The sequence below is a fragment of the Aethina tumida genome, chromosome 5 (assembly GCF_024364675.1).
Source record: "Aethina tumida isolate Nest 87 chromosome 5, icAetTumi1.1, whole genome shotgun sequence".
NCBI lineage: Eukaryota > Metazoa > Arthropoda > Insecta > Coleoptera > Nitidulidae > Aethina > Aethina tumida.
The window spans coordinates 23,619,472-23,641,135 of record NC_065439.1 but is presented as its reverse complement, the minus strand read 5'-3'; the positions used below and the strand labels follow the sequence as shown (position 1 = coordinate 23,641,135).

Sequence of the window (21,664 nt, the reverse complement as noted above, 5' to 3'; positions counted from 1 at the left end):
GTAGTAAAAATACTAAAGTAGGATGATTAATTCGCCATTTTGAAAATAAAATATAATGACTAATAATATTTTATTAAAAAACATAACATTAAACTTACGAATTCTAAATACAATCTATTTTAATATAATAATTTACTTATATAACAATTCATAGGTATATTTTGTAGGTACACTGTATACAAACATATTCTTAAATAACCAGTATTCTATTCTTTTTATACAAGTCAATCACATTGGCACGTACACTACATTTTATAAACATCACATATTACAAATTAACTCATTGAAACTTCACTATTTCATAGTCTCATTTCATACGTTCCAATTTTCAAATATCTCATCAGATTAATTTAAAATCTCATCCTTTAATTATCTTTCGAGTTTATAGTTTCAATTATCCAGTTCACATTAGAACCAATTTTATCATACATCCTTGGTCTTTCCACGCCATTTTTAGAGCAAGCTATCCTCCAGTTCGTTACTCCAACCAGCGTCCATTGGTCCCTTTTCTTATTAGTGCACACCAAGGGACTGCCAGCCAACTCCTCTTCCTAAAACACCAAAAAATCAATATCTGAAATCGAACCCCATTAAAAATATCCTTACCCCACAATCATTTTGCCCGTGCAACGTATCGGTACAAAGACTGTTCATATTCGAAATACTAATATTCTCGCATTTCTCCATGGACGTTATCTTGACTTGAACCCTCTGCAGTTGTTCCCGATTCCTCGCCCAGCCCAACGTGTTACACTCCAGGTCCTCGGAGAACGCCATATTTTTCTTCGGAAGACATATTGGTCTGACAAAATCGTTCAAAGTCACCGGCTGGTCTAGTTTAACCAATGCCACGGTACTGCCTTCCACCGGTGATTTAACCATGCCGATTATTCTACGCTCCTGTTCCCACGGCGACGAACTCGTCAGCCTTACGATACCAAATCGTGCGGTCCATTCCGCCTTAGGTTGTCCCTGGAAGCAGGAAGTAGTGGTTGCCACCCATTCGGGGGACACCAACGTGCCGTCGCAGATGTGAACGTCTTCCTTCATCAGAGTAACGTGCCAAGGCCAGTCGCCGTGGATGGACATCTTCGGCAACGTTGTGTAGCCTGTTGGTCCGTGCGTACTCTGTACACCACATTCTGAATAACAAAAAAATAATAAATAATTTGTTATTTATATTTTTTAAAATGTGTCACATACCTAGATTCGAACAAGCTACCTTCAGTACTTGCTTTGAAGGACACGGAGTTCTAATAAAGCTGATTTCAGAAGCTGTAGGATCTTTCATGCTAACGTACGGAACGTTCAATTCGAAATCTTTTTCTACTTGCACCGAAAGGACGTTCCTAAAACATGATTTATAAAAACTGCATTCTAGAAGATCAACTGGTACTTACTGGTATGTTAAGGATTTGCATAACGATGAAGCGACGGTGTGAAGCACTTCGGTGGTTTGGTTCGAGGGTAAACTGTTGTTCAGATTTTCGGTACAAAGTTTGCCGACTTCACCTTTCTCATTAAAGGTTACAAATCCTTCTGAATAATAACGGGCAAGGTGCGGCGTTACAACGTCCGCCTTCTTTAACGTGTCAACTGTTGGAGTCAGACTCACTGAAATAATTCAGTTAAATGTAATGTCTTTGAGATTACCGTAAATTACTTACGACATCCCCTTTCGTCACCCCCATCTGGACAATCAACTCTGCCGTCGCACCTCTTGGATTCAGGAATGCAGCTTCGACCAAGGCCACAGTGGATGTGTTTCTTTGGACAATAAGTGCATGTCTTTTCATCCGATAAGTCTTGACAATCGATGACACCATCGCATATTCTTGGTGACTGAGCTCTGGATTGCAACTCGTCCACACAACCTAATAATTATATTCATAATTAGTGTAATTTAAAAACGTGTATGAATTATAGTAATACACCTGCAGCACGTGATTTAAAAGCAATTACAGCATTCTAAAATTAATTATTCATAAAGACATTTATTAATATTCGTTTGACAGTTATGTGGCATACCACACTGTTTGTTGTTGGAATTGACCTTCGTTGGGGGTTTAAGTACAGTTCTTACCGGGTTTTGTTATGCAGTTAGTTTTGTCGCTATATTCTGGGAAACGGCTACAGTCCAATTGTGACTTAAGAGTCTCTGGAAGTCGCCCTCCACATCCGGCCATAAAATCTCGGCAAAAGCTTCGGCAAGGTAGCACCATTTCATCTTCGACATTACCTAGAATAATGTTTCATCTCAAATAACGTTCAATAAATTGGGCTAATGCGGTGAAATTCAATCGTAAGATCCAATTAACAAGTATGTAAATTAGATTTCACAATTTCGTCTGTCAACTATAATATAAAATTAATTAGCATGCGCTTGTACAATAAAACAATTCAAAATCACACCTTTTACACACGGAGGTTGCAGAACCTGGCACACAAACTCATAGGCGTGCCTGTAGCATTCAGCGTCCACCAATTCCCTAAAAGCAATTACGTGATCCTCGACATCCTTGACGTTCTTATGGTCCAGCAGATTGGGATAAGTGGTGATGTTATAAGGCAACTTGTTGCAATATGGTAGCTGTCTGGCGGAGCATCTCCTCGGAGGTGCCGGAGTCTGAGTGACCGCTTGCGAAACGGCAGTCGTGGGAGACGTGACCGTGGTTGGTTGCGGCAGCAGGTTGCTGGGTTTCACCTCCAGGCTTCCGGAATCTATCGTGATGTTCTTGAAGTAGATGGACTCTTTCAGGCCGATCTCCTCTGCCAGTATGTCTTCGATTTCTTTCGCGTTCAGTTCCACGTACGTCGGATCTATGTGCACGTTGAAGTGCACGATCAAGTCTTTGTCTTCAGTTCTAAATGGAATTATTAAATTAATGAAACATGTCACAAGCATGCCATTTGGAAGAGGTTTCTTACCCGTCCAATGCCAACACTTCGGTCCCCATGTAACCGTGGCGGATGGGACTCCTTCTAAATAATAAGTTCAGTCTTTCTCTGTAGTCTCTCGATCGTGATTGGAAGTTCTTTGTACTTGGGTCAGCCAATTCCGGAGTGAAGGTGTCGCCTTCCACGACTTTGAATGTGGCCCGGAATACTTGTTCCTCTGGCTCATCCGGCAGGAAGAATGTGTCTGAAATTGTTGCTTTGTTTATTATACTGTTATCTCATAATTTACAACTAATAAAGTGGTAATTTCCTACTGTTATTATGTACAATTTTAACGATTTCATTTAAGTTAGTAATTATTGCAAATGTAATCAATATTTACAGTTTTAACTATTCGTACATATTAAGTATAATAACAAATAATAGCTTGATGATTATTAAAAAAATCATTTAGGTTACATTTCATATCGTCATGAGTATTGTATGCTAAAATGTTTAAACGTCCTTGTTCAAGCAGTCCTTTTACATAAATAAAATTGGCTTTCTATTTCAAGGAAGAAATGCCAGTTAAACCTTTATTGGTAACAGACATACAGCCAAGTGTAACTGCGTTCAAAATGTGCTAAAACCATGTGCGTTTATTTTGTAATAGTTTGCAATTAATATTTAACTGAATAATGCATTACAAATAGGTAATGAGAAAACATATACAAGAAACTTATTACCACATAAATTTGATGTTAAAGTTCAATTTTAATACAAAGTCTTTAGGAGTGTAATAATAATTTACAGTGTGGAAAATATGTGATTATTGGATTAGTATGTTGCGACACTAGTTAAATTTTAGATTTCACCAACCACCAATTTTATTTTGCGAAATTTGTAATGTTAATATTAGTTACATGTTACAGACTACATCTGTAGTGGCCATAATTATATACCATGGTCGAAATCAAAATAATAAATATTATAAATTATTATAATATAGTATATTATACTAAGACCTAAGAGAGTAACAAATTTAGAGAAACTGTTCTGAAGGAAATGGGACCCTCCTTTGACCTCAGTCCTACAAGAAAAATCATTGTTTCTACTCAATTCAGAATTTAATCTTAGTAGAGAAAATTGAAAATATGCGTCAATATTCAAACTAATATAATATAAAATGTCGGAAAATTAAAGATATCCCTATATTTAATAGTGAATATATCCCCCTCTACTTCTTTGAAGCTCGGCACAACATTGAGGTATTGATCGTAGCAACTGGCGGATCAAGTCTTGGGGTACATTGTTCCATTCTCTTTGAAACTATTAAGGTAATTCTTGAAGGTTATTTGCGTCGCCCTAGAATGTCCTAAAAATGTTCTATCGGATTCATATCGGGACTATTCGCTGGCCACTCCATAACCTTCAAAGAAATTTTGAAAAACTCTGGCAGTGTCTGGTCAATGTATCACCTGATCGTCAGGGAACCGTTTGTCAAGACGAGAAGGGCTTTACGTCGGTTTGAAGTTATACCGCCTCATACCATTACAAATCCTCCTCCAAAAGCTCTTCTCTCAGCCACAGTTTTATTCAAATATCGTTCTTCTCGGCGTCTATATCATTTGATCTTAAACAAAACCTGGAGTCATCTGTAAAGAGAACCTGACTCCATTGGTTCATGTTCCAGTTATTGTGTTCATTAGCAAAGTTTCTTCTCTATTTCCTGTGTGTTCTCGTTAATTCAGGAACACGTCTTGAATGTAAATTGGTTTCATGAAGGCTGATATGAACCGTTTGAGTAGATATGGCCATAATGTGAAGAATGTAAATGTCGAGGAGTAGTCAGTCTTTGACGAGCAGTGTATGACCTCCTATGAGTGATACCAATTTCTCTGCATCGATTCCACAATCTGTTAATAACCAGATAACTGGCCCTGTAACTTTATCTTGGTTGATATGTCTTCTAGTTAATTGATTGAGAAGTCTTCCAAGAGTATCGTTGTTCATGACACAAGACGGTGAAGACGACCGATAAACAATGTTATTCATAAATTAAAGAGTCTATTTTGAAGCTTTTTATGATAAATTTCAATTATTTTAGTTTTTCTATAGATATTAAAAAATATATAGAAATTTTTTGTAACATTAAAATCACATTAAATAAAAAATATATGGCCAAAATTTTAACATTTTAAAAAGTTACTATAATATTGACTATACAGTAGTGGTGTTCAAGAAGACTTGAATGGCCTCATAGAAGACATGCAGAGGAGGTGTCAAGCTGTCATCAATATCCTCTTACATATAATGTAATAAATTTTATGTATATATAAGTTTGATCAAAAATAAAAATTGCTGATGTATGTTAAATTAATTTTACAAGGAATTACTTTTAATTAAAAATTCTAAAACTTAAAATAATAAAATGTCAATGACAATATTTACACACTTTCTTCAATATTCCTAACCTTTGAACATAAGTTAATTCAATGAAGGACTTACAGGCTATGTAGACCCCAGCAGCGGCCACCAGCAGCAGCAGCAGAAATGTGGCAATGATACAGCACCCGCAACGATACTGCGACGTCAGTTTTTTCCTCGTGAACCGGATATCCGAATCCGAAGACAAGATCGAGCTTGGAGATCTCCTGAATTGCCTCGTCCCCGTGCTCACCGTGCTCACGGACATCTGAACATTAAAATAAATTATTTAATTGGTTTGCAAACGATTTCACGACGACACGATTACGAAATTAATGGGAAATTTCTGTTAATTAATAAATATAAATCATATAGGCCGAAACGTCTGAGACAATGTGGGAATAACGCAACGATTCTCAATATTGTCTTGCTTATGTGGATTAAGTCTCATCTCGATGCAATTTACATTGTGTTGTGCGGTGAAAGTTTTTAATCATTTTTAAAAAGGGGGATAATGAATTTTGCAACTGCGTATGAATAAAATATGAAGCTGTCAAAGGGATTACTACTTACAATAGTTTGAAATGTGTATATGGAATGGGCACTGGTCGGACTTAAAGTGAATGAGGAGGAGATGTTGCATGCATCTTAAATTAAAATATTGCAATGCCGATCGTAGGCTTGAAAATAAAGAACTGCTCTTCCTACGACAACCACAAAGATGGAACAATCGGATATTAGTTGATTGCCAATTATTCGATTGTTTATTTGGAAATAATTTGATGTAATTATTAAATGTGAATCATGATTGAACTACTTTTTGACAAACAGAAATTTCATCATTTTATGAGTTATATAATATAAATCAACAAAACAAAATGTAGGTTCCTTTGTGTCAAGTAAATTTGAGATAATCTTGATGTAAAATCTGAAACAATAAAAGAATGGCATTTCCTACAACGGAGACAGCACAAAATGATTTTATTTACATTATAATTATTAGTTCTCTATTTGTTACGGTAAATAGCAAAATTAAGAATAACCATGAACTTTTCGAAGTGAATTAATTTTTATTCACTCAGTGTAAATTACAAAGTGATGAGACAACTTCCTTGTACAAATATAAAATATTACACAAACAATTTTATGTTGCTAATGTGCAAAAAAAAATATGAATTATTATTTTGACCAGTTTGTTCTCTTATTTAAGTAGTAAGTGCTGTTTTGGCAGTTATTAAACCATATAAACAATAATATTTCTAGTGTGTATTAATTATGGAACTGGACTATGAAAGAATATAGCCTTGACTATAATTAAATCAACAACAGAACATTCCAACAGGTTGTTAGTTCTTCATACGCTTAAACTGAACCTTGCATTTATTGAATTAAATAGTTGGAGGGTTATTGGTGCGAAATAATCATTATCCGCCTTGTAAATCATTTAATTATTATCATTAGTTGGTGACGTTTATGTAACATCTCATCGATAACTGTTTTGTAACTTAATTAACTGCAGTAAAAAGAAGGTAGCTTGTGGTCCGGCAATCTGTTATGAAATTACATTGAAAAAGAGTGGAGAAAGTAAAAGTGCACTGGAATGCAGTTTTGCCGTTTTAATCGATCACACACATAATATTTTATGGGAAATGAAAATTTAACGAGTATCAATTTCCTCAAAAGTTTCTACAAGAACTGATATTTTTTTAAAATAAATGTATGACCAATTTCAAAAGTAAATTTATTGAGTTAATTTTCTTAATGCTTAATTAAGCATAAATAATTAAATATAACCATTGAAATTAATAAGAAATAAAACTGTTTATGCATATAAAATTAAAATATTTATTTTAAATTTATATTATGTATTTGAAATATTAAAATATATAAATTAACAAATAAATAAATAAAATTTTTATATAAATTTTTAAAAATTTGAAATATTAAGTTAAAAGAAAAATAAAATTTAAATAAAAATTTAAATTTATAAAATTTTAAATAATGGACCTAAAAAATTAAAAATCATTATTTAAATTAAAAATAATAATTTAAATTTATAAATTTTGAAAATTATGTTTAATACAATTAAATAAAAAAAATATAAAATTAAAAATAAACATTTAAATTAAAAAAATAATATTTTTTTTTATTTTAATTTATAAATTTTCATGTATTAAAGCTTAAAAAATTAAATAAAAAATACATAAAATTAAAAATAAATATTTAAATTAAAAAAAAAAATAAATTAAAATTAAAGTTTTGAAAATTAAATAAAAGATATTTAAATTTAAATTACAAAAATAGTAATAAAATTTTTTACATAAATTTATAAAATTTGAAATATTAGACTGAAAAAATTAAAAAATAATAAATTGAAGATTAAAAAATTAAAATTTTTGAATTTATAAAATTATAAATATTTCTTAAAAAATTAAAATCAACCATTTGAAGATTAAAAAATTAAAAATAAGCAATTAAATAAATAAAAACATTTAAACAAAACATTTAAATAAAAAAAAAATAAATAAATAAAATTATTTTAATTTTATAAGATAAAATAGTTAAAATATTAAAAATAAACAACTAAATTATAAAAAAATCGTATAATTTTTTATTGGTGAACTCTTTAGTGAGTTTTTTTGTTCAATACTACTTATAAACAAAATTTGCTTAAAAAGTTAGTTATAATAATATAACCAAACCTAAAAATAAAAATGTAATAAATAAATACAGTGGACAATGAATTGGTCAATAAATTTTGTAATAAATTGGTATGTGTAAATCAACTATAATAGCGCAAAATTTGACAAAAACGAGCTGTATGTATACCATAAAATTTGTTTTCATACCATGTAATATTTTTTACCATAAAAATCATATTAAATAAAAAGAGCATGACAAAACTAAATGTCATAATTTATAATTGAAATTCTTTCTTCTGCTCACATAGACCATGAAACAATGTGAATTATTTCAAATCAATTTTAGAGTAAATTAAACTCATTTTCATAAAAATGTTCTGATCATCTTTTTTAATGCATGTTTCATTTTAGATGGGCCACACTATAGGTCAATGAATAAATTTATTATACAAGAAGTATAAAATCAGTATTGAAACACTGTTTTCCTTAAGCATTCAATACATACACCACAACTGAATGAATTGTAGTGTTACATGCTGTACATTTCATTCGATTTCTAGTTCACATCATAAAAGTGCAATGTTTGACAGAATGTTTTACATTACATTACACGGAACAGCTATGACCTATAATTAAATAGAAGTTCAAGGTTTTTCTTCATCCGTGGCTCATCGACAGTACCATACACTTTCTAGCTACCACCAAACGAAACGTTCGGTTACCAAAGAGTTACACCATCGTGTACATTACATTCCGTACGTATTTTTACGTTCGTTAATTCGTTTTTAAAATGACCAACCAGCCCAGTCCGCACAATGGTTAACTGACCTACGAAGAGTGCCAGTGACTCACCAGTCGAACGTGGTTTCTAGGTCAATGTGTTAAAAGCCACCGGAATACCGTTAATCAGTCTCCGGAGCATTGTTAATATCATCCGAACGTTCGATTCGTGTACGCCGTGTCGGGCATCGACGATTATAATTAGACCCGCGACACACGTGTCTTCCATCGGACGTAACACTTTTGGAACGTTGCTCCACCTTGGGTGGAGAGAAAAATTCGCATCGGCGTGCGTGGGTATTGTCGTCGACGACGTTTCCCAAACCCGTCGTCCGTCGAATTTATTTATCCGATCACATATGGGGTCATCTTTTGGTTATTGTGTTCACGTAAAATTTAAATCGTCAGTGCCCGTCGTACGTTTGGCACGGCATACCAAACAGCAAATGCAGTTTTTGCTGGCTATTATGACTGACCATTGTCTGACGCCTATTTTCTCGGCTTTTTCATCTGAAGAATGTTTTACTTTCGAATAACGCAGTGTGTTTTGTACAGTCGGTCGAGCGGATTGCTGTTAAATGTCATGCAATTTATGCTTAAATGCCACAATCACGAGAAGGAAGTCTTGTACATACGTAAAATTGGAACGGCACGTCCAACTATTTAGAAAATATGAACATTTTACGGTAGAACAGTTCTAAAATGATTCGTTGTCGATTTTTGTTTGGCAATTTTCTTGCGTAATAATATTTCTTTTCATATTTCTGTGCTTTCCCCAATTAGGATAAAGCCTCTATTGTATAAACAGTGGCATAATAACCGAAAAGTGTGTCAAAATAAGTAAAGATAATTGAATGCAATTAATATTCTCCTTTTTAGTTAAATCAACAGTCTATGAAGATTATCTATGTGGCAGATGTCAAACATCGAGGAAACAATAATCATTAGTTTTTGGCATTGACCATTAACTTTCTAAACACAAACATTAAAGCAAAGTTTAATTTACCTTAATTAATTGTGTTGTTGTTTTTATTATTTATTGCCAACATAATTGCCAGTCGTTACTAAAATTTATCAAATGCAGAACTTAACAATTCTTTAAACAGCAAATCCAATATTGATCTTTGGAAAAAATTACCTTGACAAATCTATAATACTTACTTAGTGCAAGGTCTTTTGGTGTATACTTTTACTCTGGTACAAACGTTGGAAAAATTTTACAAGTGTTAATGAAATTTTTTCCCAGCACATCTTTACAAGACAGTCACGTATGTGTGGTTTTGTTTAACTGTATCAAAATTAACGCAACGGAGGTCAGTGCATTTAATTTGTGGTTAAACAGTTAACGTTAATTGTGTAACCAAATATGTACTGTTTAAATACACTAAATGTGTGAGCATAATTCCTCTGAAGTACCAAGAGTAATTGACGTGGACAGTTTTCAAGAAATTTCTGCAGAATTTGTCACTATAAATGTTTACGAATTTTAAAGGATTAAAAAACGTGTTAAGTTTTTTACAAAATAACTTTGGAGATTTTATTAATTCTAAAGATTCGAAAGAATTAAACTGGTGTTTTAACATACTTTCTGTTATATTCTTCCATAACTTAAAGAGGACATAGTTAAGATTTTTATAAAATAAAATATTTTAATTATGTAAACGAATATTGAATATTTCTTAATTATTCCTAAAAATTTATAAACTGTAACATATTTCACAATTTAAAAAATTACACAAATTATATTCGAATATAAATTTCTAATAATGTGATGTTAAGTATTTTAACGAATAGTGAATATTTCTTATATATAAATTTCTCAAATATCATAAAATCTGCACGATTTAAACATTTTGAAAAATTTTGTTAATTTAAATAAATTCAATATATAAATTCCAAAATTATAAATATTTTAGAGATAATGAAGGGATGGTAAGTATTTTAACGAATATTAAATATTTGTTTATAAATTTCTCGAATGTCACAAAATCTACATGTTTTAAATATTTTAAAAAATTTTATTAATTTAAATAAATTCAATATATGGATCCCAAAATTATAAATATTTTAGAGATAATGAAATTATGATAAGTATTTTAACAAATACTGAATATTTCTTGTCTATAAATTCCTCGAATGTTATAAAATCTACACGTATTTAAATATTTTGAAAAATTTTGTTAATTTAAACAAATTTAATATATAAATTCCAAAATTAAAAATACTTTAGAGATAATGAAGTAATGATAAGTATTTTAAAGAACGTTATAAAATCTACACGTATTTAAATATTTTGAAAAATTTTGTTAATTTAAACAAATTTAATATATAAATTCCAAAATTAAAAATATTTTAGTGATAATGAAGTAATGATAAGCATTTTAAAGAATGTTGAATATTTCTATCTATAAATTTCTCGAATGTCATAAAATCTACACATTTTAAATATTTTGAAAAATTCTATAGAAATACATATATTATAGAAATTATAAACATTTTAGACCTAATGAATGGATAGTAAGTATTTTAACAAGTATTGAATATTCCTTAATTATAAATTCCTCGAATAATATAAACTTTACAGATTTACAGTGTTTGAAAAATGTTAATTAATTTAAAGAATTTCAAGAAATATGGGTATAAAAATTACAAATATTTTAGAAATAATGAGGTAAGTCTAATTATTTTAATGAATATTCAGTATTCAATAACTATAAATTCCTGAAATATTTTATTTTCTTGGAGTTAATAGTTGACTAATAAAAGATTCAAGAACAAGTAAAATAAAAAATGTTTACCTTGGAGTCCCATGAGTTCTTCCTGTGTCCTCTGTGATCCATCGAAATAGTCATATTACATCCACATTCACAAAACCATCGATCATCGGACCATTTCACAAAATCGCACAGTCTCCAATTGAATACCCACACAGTTCACACACGGCAAGATGGTAATTAATATTTTAACGCAACCCGGGACCCGTTAATAAAAACGTCCACACCAATTAGCGGCAGTCGCGAACTGAACTTCTCACATCATTTCGAATCCGACGATGTTGTTTTCACTTCTCCGGCTCTTTGTTGGGTGCCCGGTCTCACAGTACTTTCACTCCTGAAAAAAAGAGATAATCGAGATGATCGACGGGTTAACAGCCAACAGAGGATTTATAGATCTTTGACTGAGACATCGCGGCGGACAATTGGCGAAATTCTCATGTTTAAATCATTGATAACAATAAATTAATAACGTAAAAGAAACTGAAACAGGAGATGTCGGTTCTGAAGTTTCACGCCAACGATTCGTTATGACAAGTCGGAAATAACCCAGATCTGAAATTGCTGGATGCGGGTTTTAATTTATTTTCTATCATTACGCACACATTCTTGCAAGCATGAAATTGAACAAAGAATTAAATCGATTAATAACAATCCATTATACAACTGCCTGAAAGTAGGGTTTAATTGCAAAAATCCTTATTAATTAATACACCAGGTGCCACATCTAGAGTTTAATATCCTGTTGACCATATCATGTAACTCAATTAATTAACAAAATTTATTAATTAACTTTCTACGTATACTTTTTTGTTAATACATTTCGTGTTTGTATTTCTGTGTTTACAGGCAAAGATTAAAATGATAATGTCTATCGACAAATAAATTACCCAACACAACCTACAGAATCATTTGGTCCAGATCTTTGAAGGACATCCGTTCTTCTGTGCATTCTCTTCTCTTCTATCATTTAATTGGCGAGACAAGTGCATTGACTAATTGCGAAATCCATACAATAGAAACTGTAGTAACCTCAATCAATTCGACACATACACTCTAAAATGATTTAAATACAAAAATTGTTATTAAAATTGGTCAATGGATTTTAGAGCAGCATCACAATCTAGTTAACATGTTGAGTATTATCATTTTTTTTGACCCAGAACTGCGTATGTTAATTAATTGTGCGTGCTACTTTCTTGATATAATATTTTTTTGATTATAATTGATGTAATATTATTATAATATGATTTATTACATTGTTTATTGTGGGATTAATCAGTGTTTGCTATAATTGGTGTACTTATTGTAATAGTAATTTATTTTATTGAATGAAAATTATAATTTAACGATTGGAAATTGTGTGAATTAAATATCATTCAATGTATAATTAGAACTTATTATTTTATATTATACAGATTTCTAAAGGGGTAAAACAAAATTTCAATAAATAAATAAATAAATAAATAAATAGGCTTCCCTTAATGCAATAATTTTAATAAGTAATTAAAATTATAATGTCTAATAGTAATATAAACAATTAATTTGTGATTGAAATCAAATTTAATGTATTAAATAAAAAAATTATTTATTGAATATAAATTATATGATTTATAATTCAACTATGGAAAATGTGCAAATTAAATGTATTTTTATATGCAATATGTTTTATTATGTAATTTTTAATAAAATCTCAATAAAATAAAAGTTTCAATTAGTGCTTAATATAATAATATAGTTAATTAACTTAAAATTAAAATCACTAAATAACTTGTTAGTTAAAGAATAAAAATAAACACTAAAAATATTTTTGATTTGTAATTTGATTTAAATAAATTTAATGTTTCGAAATAAAATTTTCGTTTGTTACGCATAAATAGGTTAACAAACTGTTTATGATAATAAAATGAAGATATGGTAAAGTAATAGGTTGAAATTTGGAGAAATGTATCAAATGTCAATAATGCATTGAATGCAAATTAAATTATCATTTAACGATTGAAAATGTGTGAATGAAGTATTTTTTCAATCTATAATTAGACATTGTTGTTTTAAATTACACATTTTATTAAACCAGTAAAAATAAAAATCCCAATAAATTAAATGTTTTAATTTGTTTCAGTTTAAATTTAACCTACAATGCAATTTATGAACAATGCAATGTGCTGTAATAATAATAAATAGTTCAAATTAACCATTTGAAAACTATAAAGCAACTTGGAACAAAATACATTTTTAATTAACGAATAAAAATTACTATATATTAAAAATGTTTCTGTTTTGTAATTTGGGACAAATAAATTTAATGTTCAATGTTAATAAAGAAGATATAATAGGTTGAATATGTTGAATGTTGGAGAAATGTATTAAATGTCAATAGTTTATTGGTAATTAAATTATAATTGTACGATTGGAAATGTGTATGGAAAATAATTAACATTTTAATGTCTTATTGTAAAATAGACAATTAACTTATTAAAATCTGTAAAGTTAATAAAAAACCCTGAATTAAAAAACGTAATTAAGGAATAAAAATTAATACTAAAAATATTTTTGGTTTGTAATTTGGTGTAAATAAATTTTATGTTTTAATTATCCATAAATATGTTAACAATATTAAGAAAATATATGTTGAATGGGTTGAATTTTGGAAAAATGAATCAAATGTCAATAGTAAAATTTGTTTTGTTAAAATTTAAACTGTAAAAATAATATCTAAAGTAAGATTTTATACAGTAGTTATTCATAAATAGGTTAACAAGACATTTATGATAATAATATGAAGAAGATATAATAGTTTGAATAGTATAAATGTTGGAGAAATTGCACAAATGTCCAACAGTTTATTGAATAGAAATTAAATTATAACTTAACGATTGGAAATGTGAGAAGTGAATAGTTCTTTTTCATTATAATTAGAACTGTTGTAATAATAATAAATAATTAAAATTTAAATGTCTAATGTGGCAATGCGGACAATTAACTTATACTTAAAATTAACCATTTGTAAAATTCTGGAATTAGTACATTTTTAGTTGAATTATAAAATTAAAATAACATAAAGAAGATATAATATGTAGATAATGTAATAGATTAAAATTTGGAGAAATTGGACAAATATCAAATAGATTATTGAATAGAAATTAAATTATAATTTAATTGGAAATGCAGTTAGAAATCTTAAATATATATTTTTTTAATTAAATAATAACATACTAACAATATATTCAATTTGATATAAATAAATTTTATATTTAACCATTTATGATAATAACATGAAGATATTTATGGCAATAGGCCAGAATTTGGAGAAATTTATAAAATGCCAAATAGAAAAAATACTATGAATTAATTAGAATAAATTATATTAAAAACAAATCATCAATTTTATCGCCTTGCATCATTTCCCATAAACAGCTTTTCCAATTATGTCGAACGTCATAAATACAAACGCCATTTAAGAAAAAATATGATTTTCACAAACACAAACACTTTCACTGACATGTAAATGATAAAGTTGCAGAAACACACGAGCGCTTATCCGAAGTAATGAAGTAGAAATTACTAAAAACAATCAACCATTAAAATTATCTGTGTTTAATGGAATCATCTCGCATCGAGAGCACTTTCTCAACCACTCGAAGCCGATGCAGATAAGTGTCCAGATGCGAAGAAACCGCTTTTGTTACGGACAACGTGTGTATCGATTATTATTTCTAATTGTAAACGTAATTCGTGAATCTTTAGAAAGTTCATAAAAACAATGCCCCGTGGAACCGCACGGTAATTGTCTCGGTAAAGTTTAATGTAGTCTCCGCACCTTCTTGGGCCTCGCCCCTTTTTAAAATTTATCACGTTTTCAATTCGGGATTATAAAATAGTCCGCGTAAAAATCGTGTGGCCATGAAACAATAATGTAACACTGTTGTTACTGTTGTCTTTCCGCGTTTGGTGCTGAATTTTGCCAGGATCGAACGAACGTTTGGTTCTGGAGGTCGGAGCGTTTCAGTTTCGCAATAGTTAGGAATTTGACATTTGAAAAATATTAACCACCTGTTTCATCAGCTTTTATTATAAGGATCAATTACCTTTTCAAACGGGCTGTGGGTAATTGTGTACATAAAATGGAGAAGGAAATTGCTAATAATATTGTCAACTGATTGAACGTCCATGAATTGTGGGAGGTATTGTAAAACGGCAATATTATTCGAATAGAGATTTCTTCAAAAATATAATAATAAATCGCTTGGAAGAAAAAGAACAAGTTTTATTCTTTTCCAATTATCTTGTATATCTTATGGTATAATCCAATACTACCAATTTTTAAAGTTTATTTACAAACATATACAGGATAACTTAAAAATAAAAATATTGTCAGTACTGTAAAAAAATTGGTATGTGTAATAAACAAACTACTGTCAAGAAATTGGAGAACTTTGAGACCCTCAATTTATCGCTACGCGTAACAATGTGTAATTTGTATCCAATTTTTAATTGGCCAATAAATTGCTGGAAGATATAACTAGTTCTATGATTTGCCATTAATTTAGTAAATTTTAGAAACTTGATGTTATCCAATATTGCCAACTTATAAATAAGTTTGGTTTTCAGACATATACAGGTTATATATACTAAAATAACTTAACCTAATAGTAAAAATATTCTCAGTATTGTCAAAAAATTGGTACTTCTAATACACAAACTGTTACCAATTTATTGCAATGCGTAACACAGAAATTGACCAATTTGTTGTTCAATTTTTAACTGATCAATAAATTGCTAGAAAATAGAACAAGTTAAATTATTCGCTAACATTTTTGGTAACTTTTGATATTATTTATCATTGCCAACTTATAAATAAAGATTGTTTACAAATCTATACAGTTTACATAAAAATATCTTAACCTAAAAATAAAGATGTTGTCAGTACTGTCAAAAAATTGGTACGACAAATTTATTCGTCAACTTTTTAGTAACTTTTAGAAACTTTATCCAAACTTTTGTTATCCAATAGTACCAACATATAAATAAATTTTGTTCTCGGTCATACCCAGGTTGCATATACTAATTTTAAAATTGGTACGTGTAATATTCAAAAAGCCGCCAATAAATTGGATAATTCTGAGACCTTCAAGTTATTACTACATGTAAAACAGGAATATACCAATTAATTGTCTAATTTCAAATTCGATACACTACAGTAACCTAAAAATATGCCTAATACGTAAATTTGTTAATAAATTGGACAATTTTGAGATCAATTTTAAACTGTTGATATTATTTAATACTACCAACTTATATACATACTTTGTATACAAACAGATACTTGTTGCGTATGGAATATTAATCTAACCTAAAAATAAACATGTTGCCCACACTGGTAACTGTTAAATTTGTGTTGTTTTGATTTTAATTTTTATAAAATCTTTTGGGAATCGATAATTTTTTTTTTCTTTTTTATATTTTACGAGTGAAACTCACACCGATAAAACAATAATGGATTCAACGGGTACCAGTTTTAATAGTCCATCAGACACGTGTAGCAACTTGATACAGTTAATCCTATGTAAGAATGCCATTTGAGTGCATGTTATTTTTGGGCTTGTCGCACTTACAATTCACATACATTAAAATACAAGAAATTCAAAACAAAGGCGCGTTATACGCTAATTTACATCACGCTCACACATCAATCCATATTAACAACTTAACTGTTACACCGGTCTAGAAAAATACCAGTGTTAACAGCAACAACTACGATAATAATAAAAAAAGTGTAACTGTATTAACTTTCATTTGCATTAATAAACGGCGTTTAGTTTTTACGAAATTAATACCGTTTGTGAGTTTGCGAAGTAAACGGACGACATGTGTTGTTGTTTGGACGTTGTTAGAACTGTTGTCGTTTTGTTGCGTCGGATAACGCGACTCGTTGATAATAGAACCGCATTCAAGCCATACCTAAATAATGCTGTGTGAGCGATCAAGAAACCAAGTTCAAAAGTAAGATCTTCGATTGCAGACTACACTTATAAATGGATATTTCTCTTGTAAATTTTAAATTGAAACTTGCTTTTAATTTTGTTGCATGACAAAAACAAGGAAAATGGTAAATTACATCAATAATTCAATAACTGCACTGACTCGTATAATATCTACCTTTGGTTAATATATTCGAAAGTACAGAGAAATGAAAGTTCTCCAATTTTGATATACATATATTTATTGTGTAATTATGAAAATTGCAATTTTTTTGGCTCTACTAAACGTATTTTTAGTCAAGTTATGTGAAAGCTGTTAGGATGGAATATCTTCGACAAGAACCAAAGAATTAATTATACATGTCTCAAATCTGGGTTAAAATGTTTAAATTGTTTTGATATTTAAATAAGAAATGGCATTTACATACTTAAAATATCATCGAACTAGTATTAATACGTGTTCCAATTTTATTAACAAAAGTTCCTCTTCATTGAATCTTACCTAATGAATGTTGCAACTGGTCAACTAATAATTAAAATTGTTATTAGAAGCGACCAGTGCCAAAATAATAATGCGAAATTATTAAAAAATAATAGGCCACAGTTAATTTTAATTAAGTAAGATTTTTAATGATTAAATCTGAGTTATTTAATTTAGATGATATAATTACTTTATTCCAAAGATCAACTACAAAAAAATATTTTAAATAACGTTTGAAATTACTTAGTTTTTTTTAATTGTACTGTACATAATAAAAATATATTTAATAAAATTTTTGTGCTCAAATTAATAAAAAAAATATTTTAATAATTATTTTTTACTGTTAATTAATTTTTTTTATTCAATAACTTTTGGTAATAATATTTAATAAAATTTACAGTTATTTAAGAGATAAAACATAAAATTGTTACCAGAAATATTAATAAAACGTTGCCATATTAAAATATTATTTCATCAAATTAAACATAAAAATTTATGACCAATTTTATTGTTGTTTCATTTATTTTTATATTATTGTTGGTGCACTAAATTTATTTAATTAACAGTATATACAGAATAGGCAATTTGTAATCAATCAGAGTTTAATATTAAAATTAATTACACCTTTTTATTTTCAAATTTTCTTTATACGGAACCATTTACATATTGTATTAAATACCACATATAGATTCAAGGACCAAAGATTTTCATAAAACATATACCCAATAATCGTTTCCATTCACATGTAAATGATCCACATACATAATTTTTATTACGGAACCACGAGTTTACACGCACCATTATTGTGATTTACGATTACAACAAAAGATTACAACGAACATGTAAATGAAATCACATAACCATTAGATACAGTCCAGAATCCATCATTTAATTAACATTTACAAGGAAACCTAAATAATAAATGGAAAGTAACTAGTTTGGTTTTAATTAAAACTCGCCATTCTAAATCGCGGGGCGATTTTGTGCAGGCGAAAGCGACGAAAACAATTTTGCAGGGTTCGTTGAACGTTTTAAAAACCGAGAGGAGAACTGCACCAGTGGTCACCTGGCTAAAAATACGCTCGTGCATTTTTTCAACTTGAACGGGTTCCAACGTCTTCGTTTTGGAATATTGGATTGTTGTTGCTGCAAATCGTAATTGTTATCTTGTGTCTTAGGTCGTAAATAATTTTCCGTGGTTTGCTGACGGCGAAACGTGGTTCGGTTTCTCGGACATGTAAATGTTGTGTAGAAAGTTGTGTTAATTGTCAACTTATCAAAAAAAATTAGGTTTGGTGGAGACCGCGGATTTGATTACTGCAACTTTGCCGAGAGAAAACATGGGTAAAACGTAAAGAAAATTACACTTTACATACACCTATTGTCTATTGCAAATTTGCCAGTGCATTTCGAAATTGATTTTAATGGAGTGGGTTAATGGCATATTCATGTATTTATGAAAAGATGTTCTTTTCGAATATGAGAAGGTGGAATGGGTCGAGACAATGATTTGAACTTGAACACACCCACTTCCTTAGTGTTCCATTATTTTTTGGAGTATAGATTGTTGATCAGATAAAATGTAACAAGGTCAATTATTTATTGGTTCAATTTGGCTCAAAATAACAATTAGGAACCACTGAAGCCCACTAATTTGATAACTGTTAAGTTATTTCAATAACATTTACCGTTAAAAAAAACTAAAACGTAACAATTTATAAAGCAATAAAACAACTTTTAATGTAACTCAAAAGCGCATTATTTTCGACTATAAAGGCACGAACAAAACAGATATTAAACTTAATTGCCTTATTTATAAAAAAAAGTTGTTGTTAAAATCACGATTTCTTATGAAACTTGTTTTGAACCATGATTTGGGCTGGTGAAACGTTCACCCATTTTTGATGCAAATTTTATGTGTTTTTAGTCATCGAACTATCAAATTTCTTATTTATTGGTAATAATTGGGTACAATTAAAAGTGGTCATGACATTCAAAATAGTCTGATTCATCTTTTTATCTTTCATTTCTTAAATTTTATATACAGAGGTATCCACCAACTTATTAATTAGACTTTTTAGCTACTTTTCTCATTACCAACTGGTCCATCTAATTTAATTCTTTAATATCTCATTTTATTCTTTATAAAATTGTGCGAAAGTAAAACTGAAAACAGTCAGCGTTACCAAGACCAAGAAAAATGATGGTTCTGCTGGTCCTACAGGAAAACTATGCAAAGAGTTTGTTATACCCACAATTGAACATGGCTATGGCTTCAATTCTTCTGGAGTGGGCCCTCTTTGACTGATTTATGCACAGCCAGTCAAAAAGCAGGAAAGAATATGGAATTGTCATATATTCGAAAAATGGTGAAATGTATTCTATATAAAACACCAATAATAAATTAATATAATATTGGGACATCAGATGAAAGATTAAAGAGGTGTTGGTCGGTGAATTGGTCACAATAAAGATTTTCTCCATTTTACTCGAGAGTTTAATTATCCAAGATTTCATTTTGGTGGGCTGAAATTTTGTGGAAGTTCTTGTAAGTCTAAATCTTTTTGGTACTAAAATATTGTTTTCAAAAGTTTGGTTTGTTGATATTTTAAGTATATTTTGACTATACTGTCAAGAAAATCTTTCGCTGAGGAGGGTGTAAAAACATAATTTAGGAATTATCATCTTAACTTGGTTCGCTGGGGCGCATTATGTTTATGAAGCTTTGCTATATGTGTAATAAATTTTTTTGTCAATACTTCAGTTGTTCCTTTCTATTGAGACATTTTATTACAATCTTGATTACCCTTTTTAACAAATACCAATAAATTACGATTACAAAAATTAAACATTTACTATTTTATAATTGTTGAATTAGAATTTAATTGGAAGAAAATACGACAGTTTTATGTTTATTGCCTTTTCTAATGGGACAATTACTAAGGGAAAGTCGCATAAACATTTAACATTTGAATATTTGAATAAAAATGAAAGAAGTACATAAAATCAAACTTTCAATTTACATAAAATCAAACTTTCAATTAATTGTAGAAAAATTACATGTTAGTACTGAGGAAACACAATAATTAAATTTATTTTAAAAGTGGAACAAACTAAAAGCAATCTTGTACCACACCGTATAGTACAATACCGAAAACAAAATAAGAAAACAAACAAAACCGAATGGTGCTCGACCCAATTTTCGTATCACTCACCTTCGCCTTCAAGTACGGGACGGTAAACCAACAACGGACACTGTGAAAGGGTGCACCGAAACAAAACGACTGGACTAGAGTACCACACACGCTTTTGCTGCACCAGAACAACTCGAGCGGTCATCACCAACTGTCGGCCGGCCGCACATTAAATGTTCGAATCACTCGTTGGTCTTTTCCACCGGGTCTCGACACCGTTCTCCAGATTCACGCGTTTTCTTGCGCCCCACTCGTGCACACTTCGGGGGTTCCGGACGCGGACACCGTGACATCCGGCGAAGAATCCCGTCTGTTCCACCAACTGAAATATTATCATATTTGTAAATACTCGAGGGTGAGCCATGAATTAAATAATGAAACTGCAAATAAATTGTTTAAATGCCGTTAAATTAAACCTTTAAAGAGATTTTCTTGGGAAAACATTTAAATAGTTATCATTGTATCTTTTATTTTGTGGTGTACATCCCTGCTACTGTAATTCTATTGT

At 29.8% G+C, this 21,664-nt stretch overlaps 1 protein-coding gene across 2 annotated transcripts; it reads right to left on the bottom strand.

Moving 5' to 3' along the window:
* Nucleotides 1-53: 53 nt before the first annotated feature.
* Nucleotides 54-21,455, bottom strand: LOC109595624 (atrial natriuretic peptide-converting enzyme). Of its 2 annotated transcripts, XM_020011031.2 has the most exons (11): nucleotides 21,178-21,455; nucleotides 11,525-11,837; nucleotides 5,386-5,572; nucleotides 2,929-3,142; nucleotides 2,413-2,864; nucleotides 2,084-2,239; nucleotides 1,668-1,874; nucleotides 1,401-1,614; nucleotides 1,204-1,349; nucleotides 607-1,142; nucleotides 54-551 (listed from the first exon to the last, which is right to left on the bottom strand). In XM_020011031.2, exons 2-11 carry the CDS (start codon nucleotides 11,576-11,578, stop codon nucleotides 366-368), a joined length of 2,352 nt encoding a protein of 783 aa, XP_019866590.1. In that variant the 5' UTR covers nucleotides 11,579-11,837; nucleotides 21,178-21,455; the 3' UTR covers nucleotides 54-365. The 2 variants fall into 2 exon arrangements, with proteins under 2 accessions (XP_019866590.1, XP_019866591.1); XM_020011032.2 differs by lacking the exon at nucleotides 5,386-5,572 and having other exon boundaries at nucleotides 21,178-21,454.
* Between the last annotated feature and the right edge of the window lie 209 nt (nucleotides 21,456-21,664).

Bases quoted from the DNA above. Each gene is read 5' to 3' on its own strand.
- LOC109595624 (XM_020011031.2), bottom strand. From the start codon at position 11,578: ATGACTATTTCGATGGATCACAGAGGACACAGGAAGAACTCATGGGAC. The intron at 5,573-11,524 runs GTAAACATTTTT...TTTAATGTTCAG, and splicing joins AGAACTCATGGGACTCCAAG to ATGTCCGTGAGCACGGTGAG. The intron at 2,865-2,928 runs GTAAGAAACCTC...AATTCCATTTAG, and splicing joins GAAGTGTTGGCATTGGACGG to AACTGAAGACAAAGACTTGA.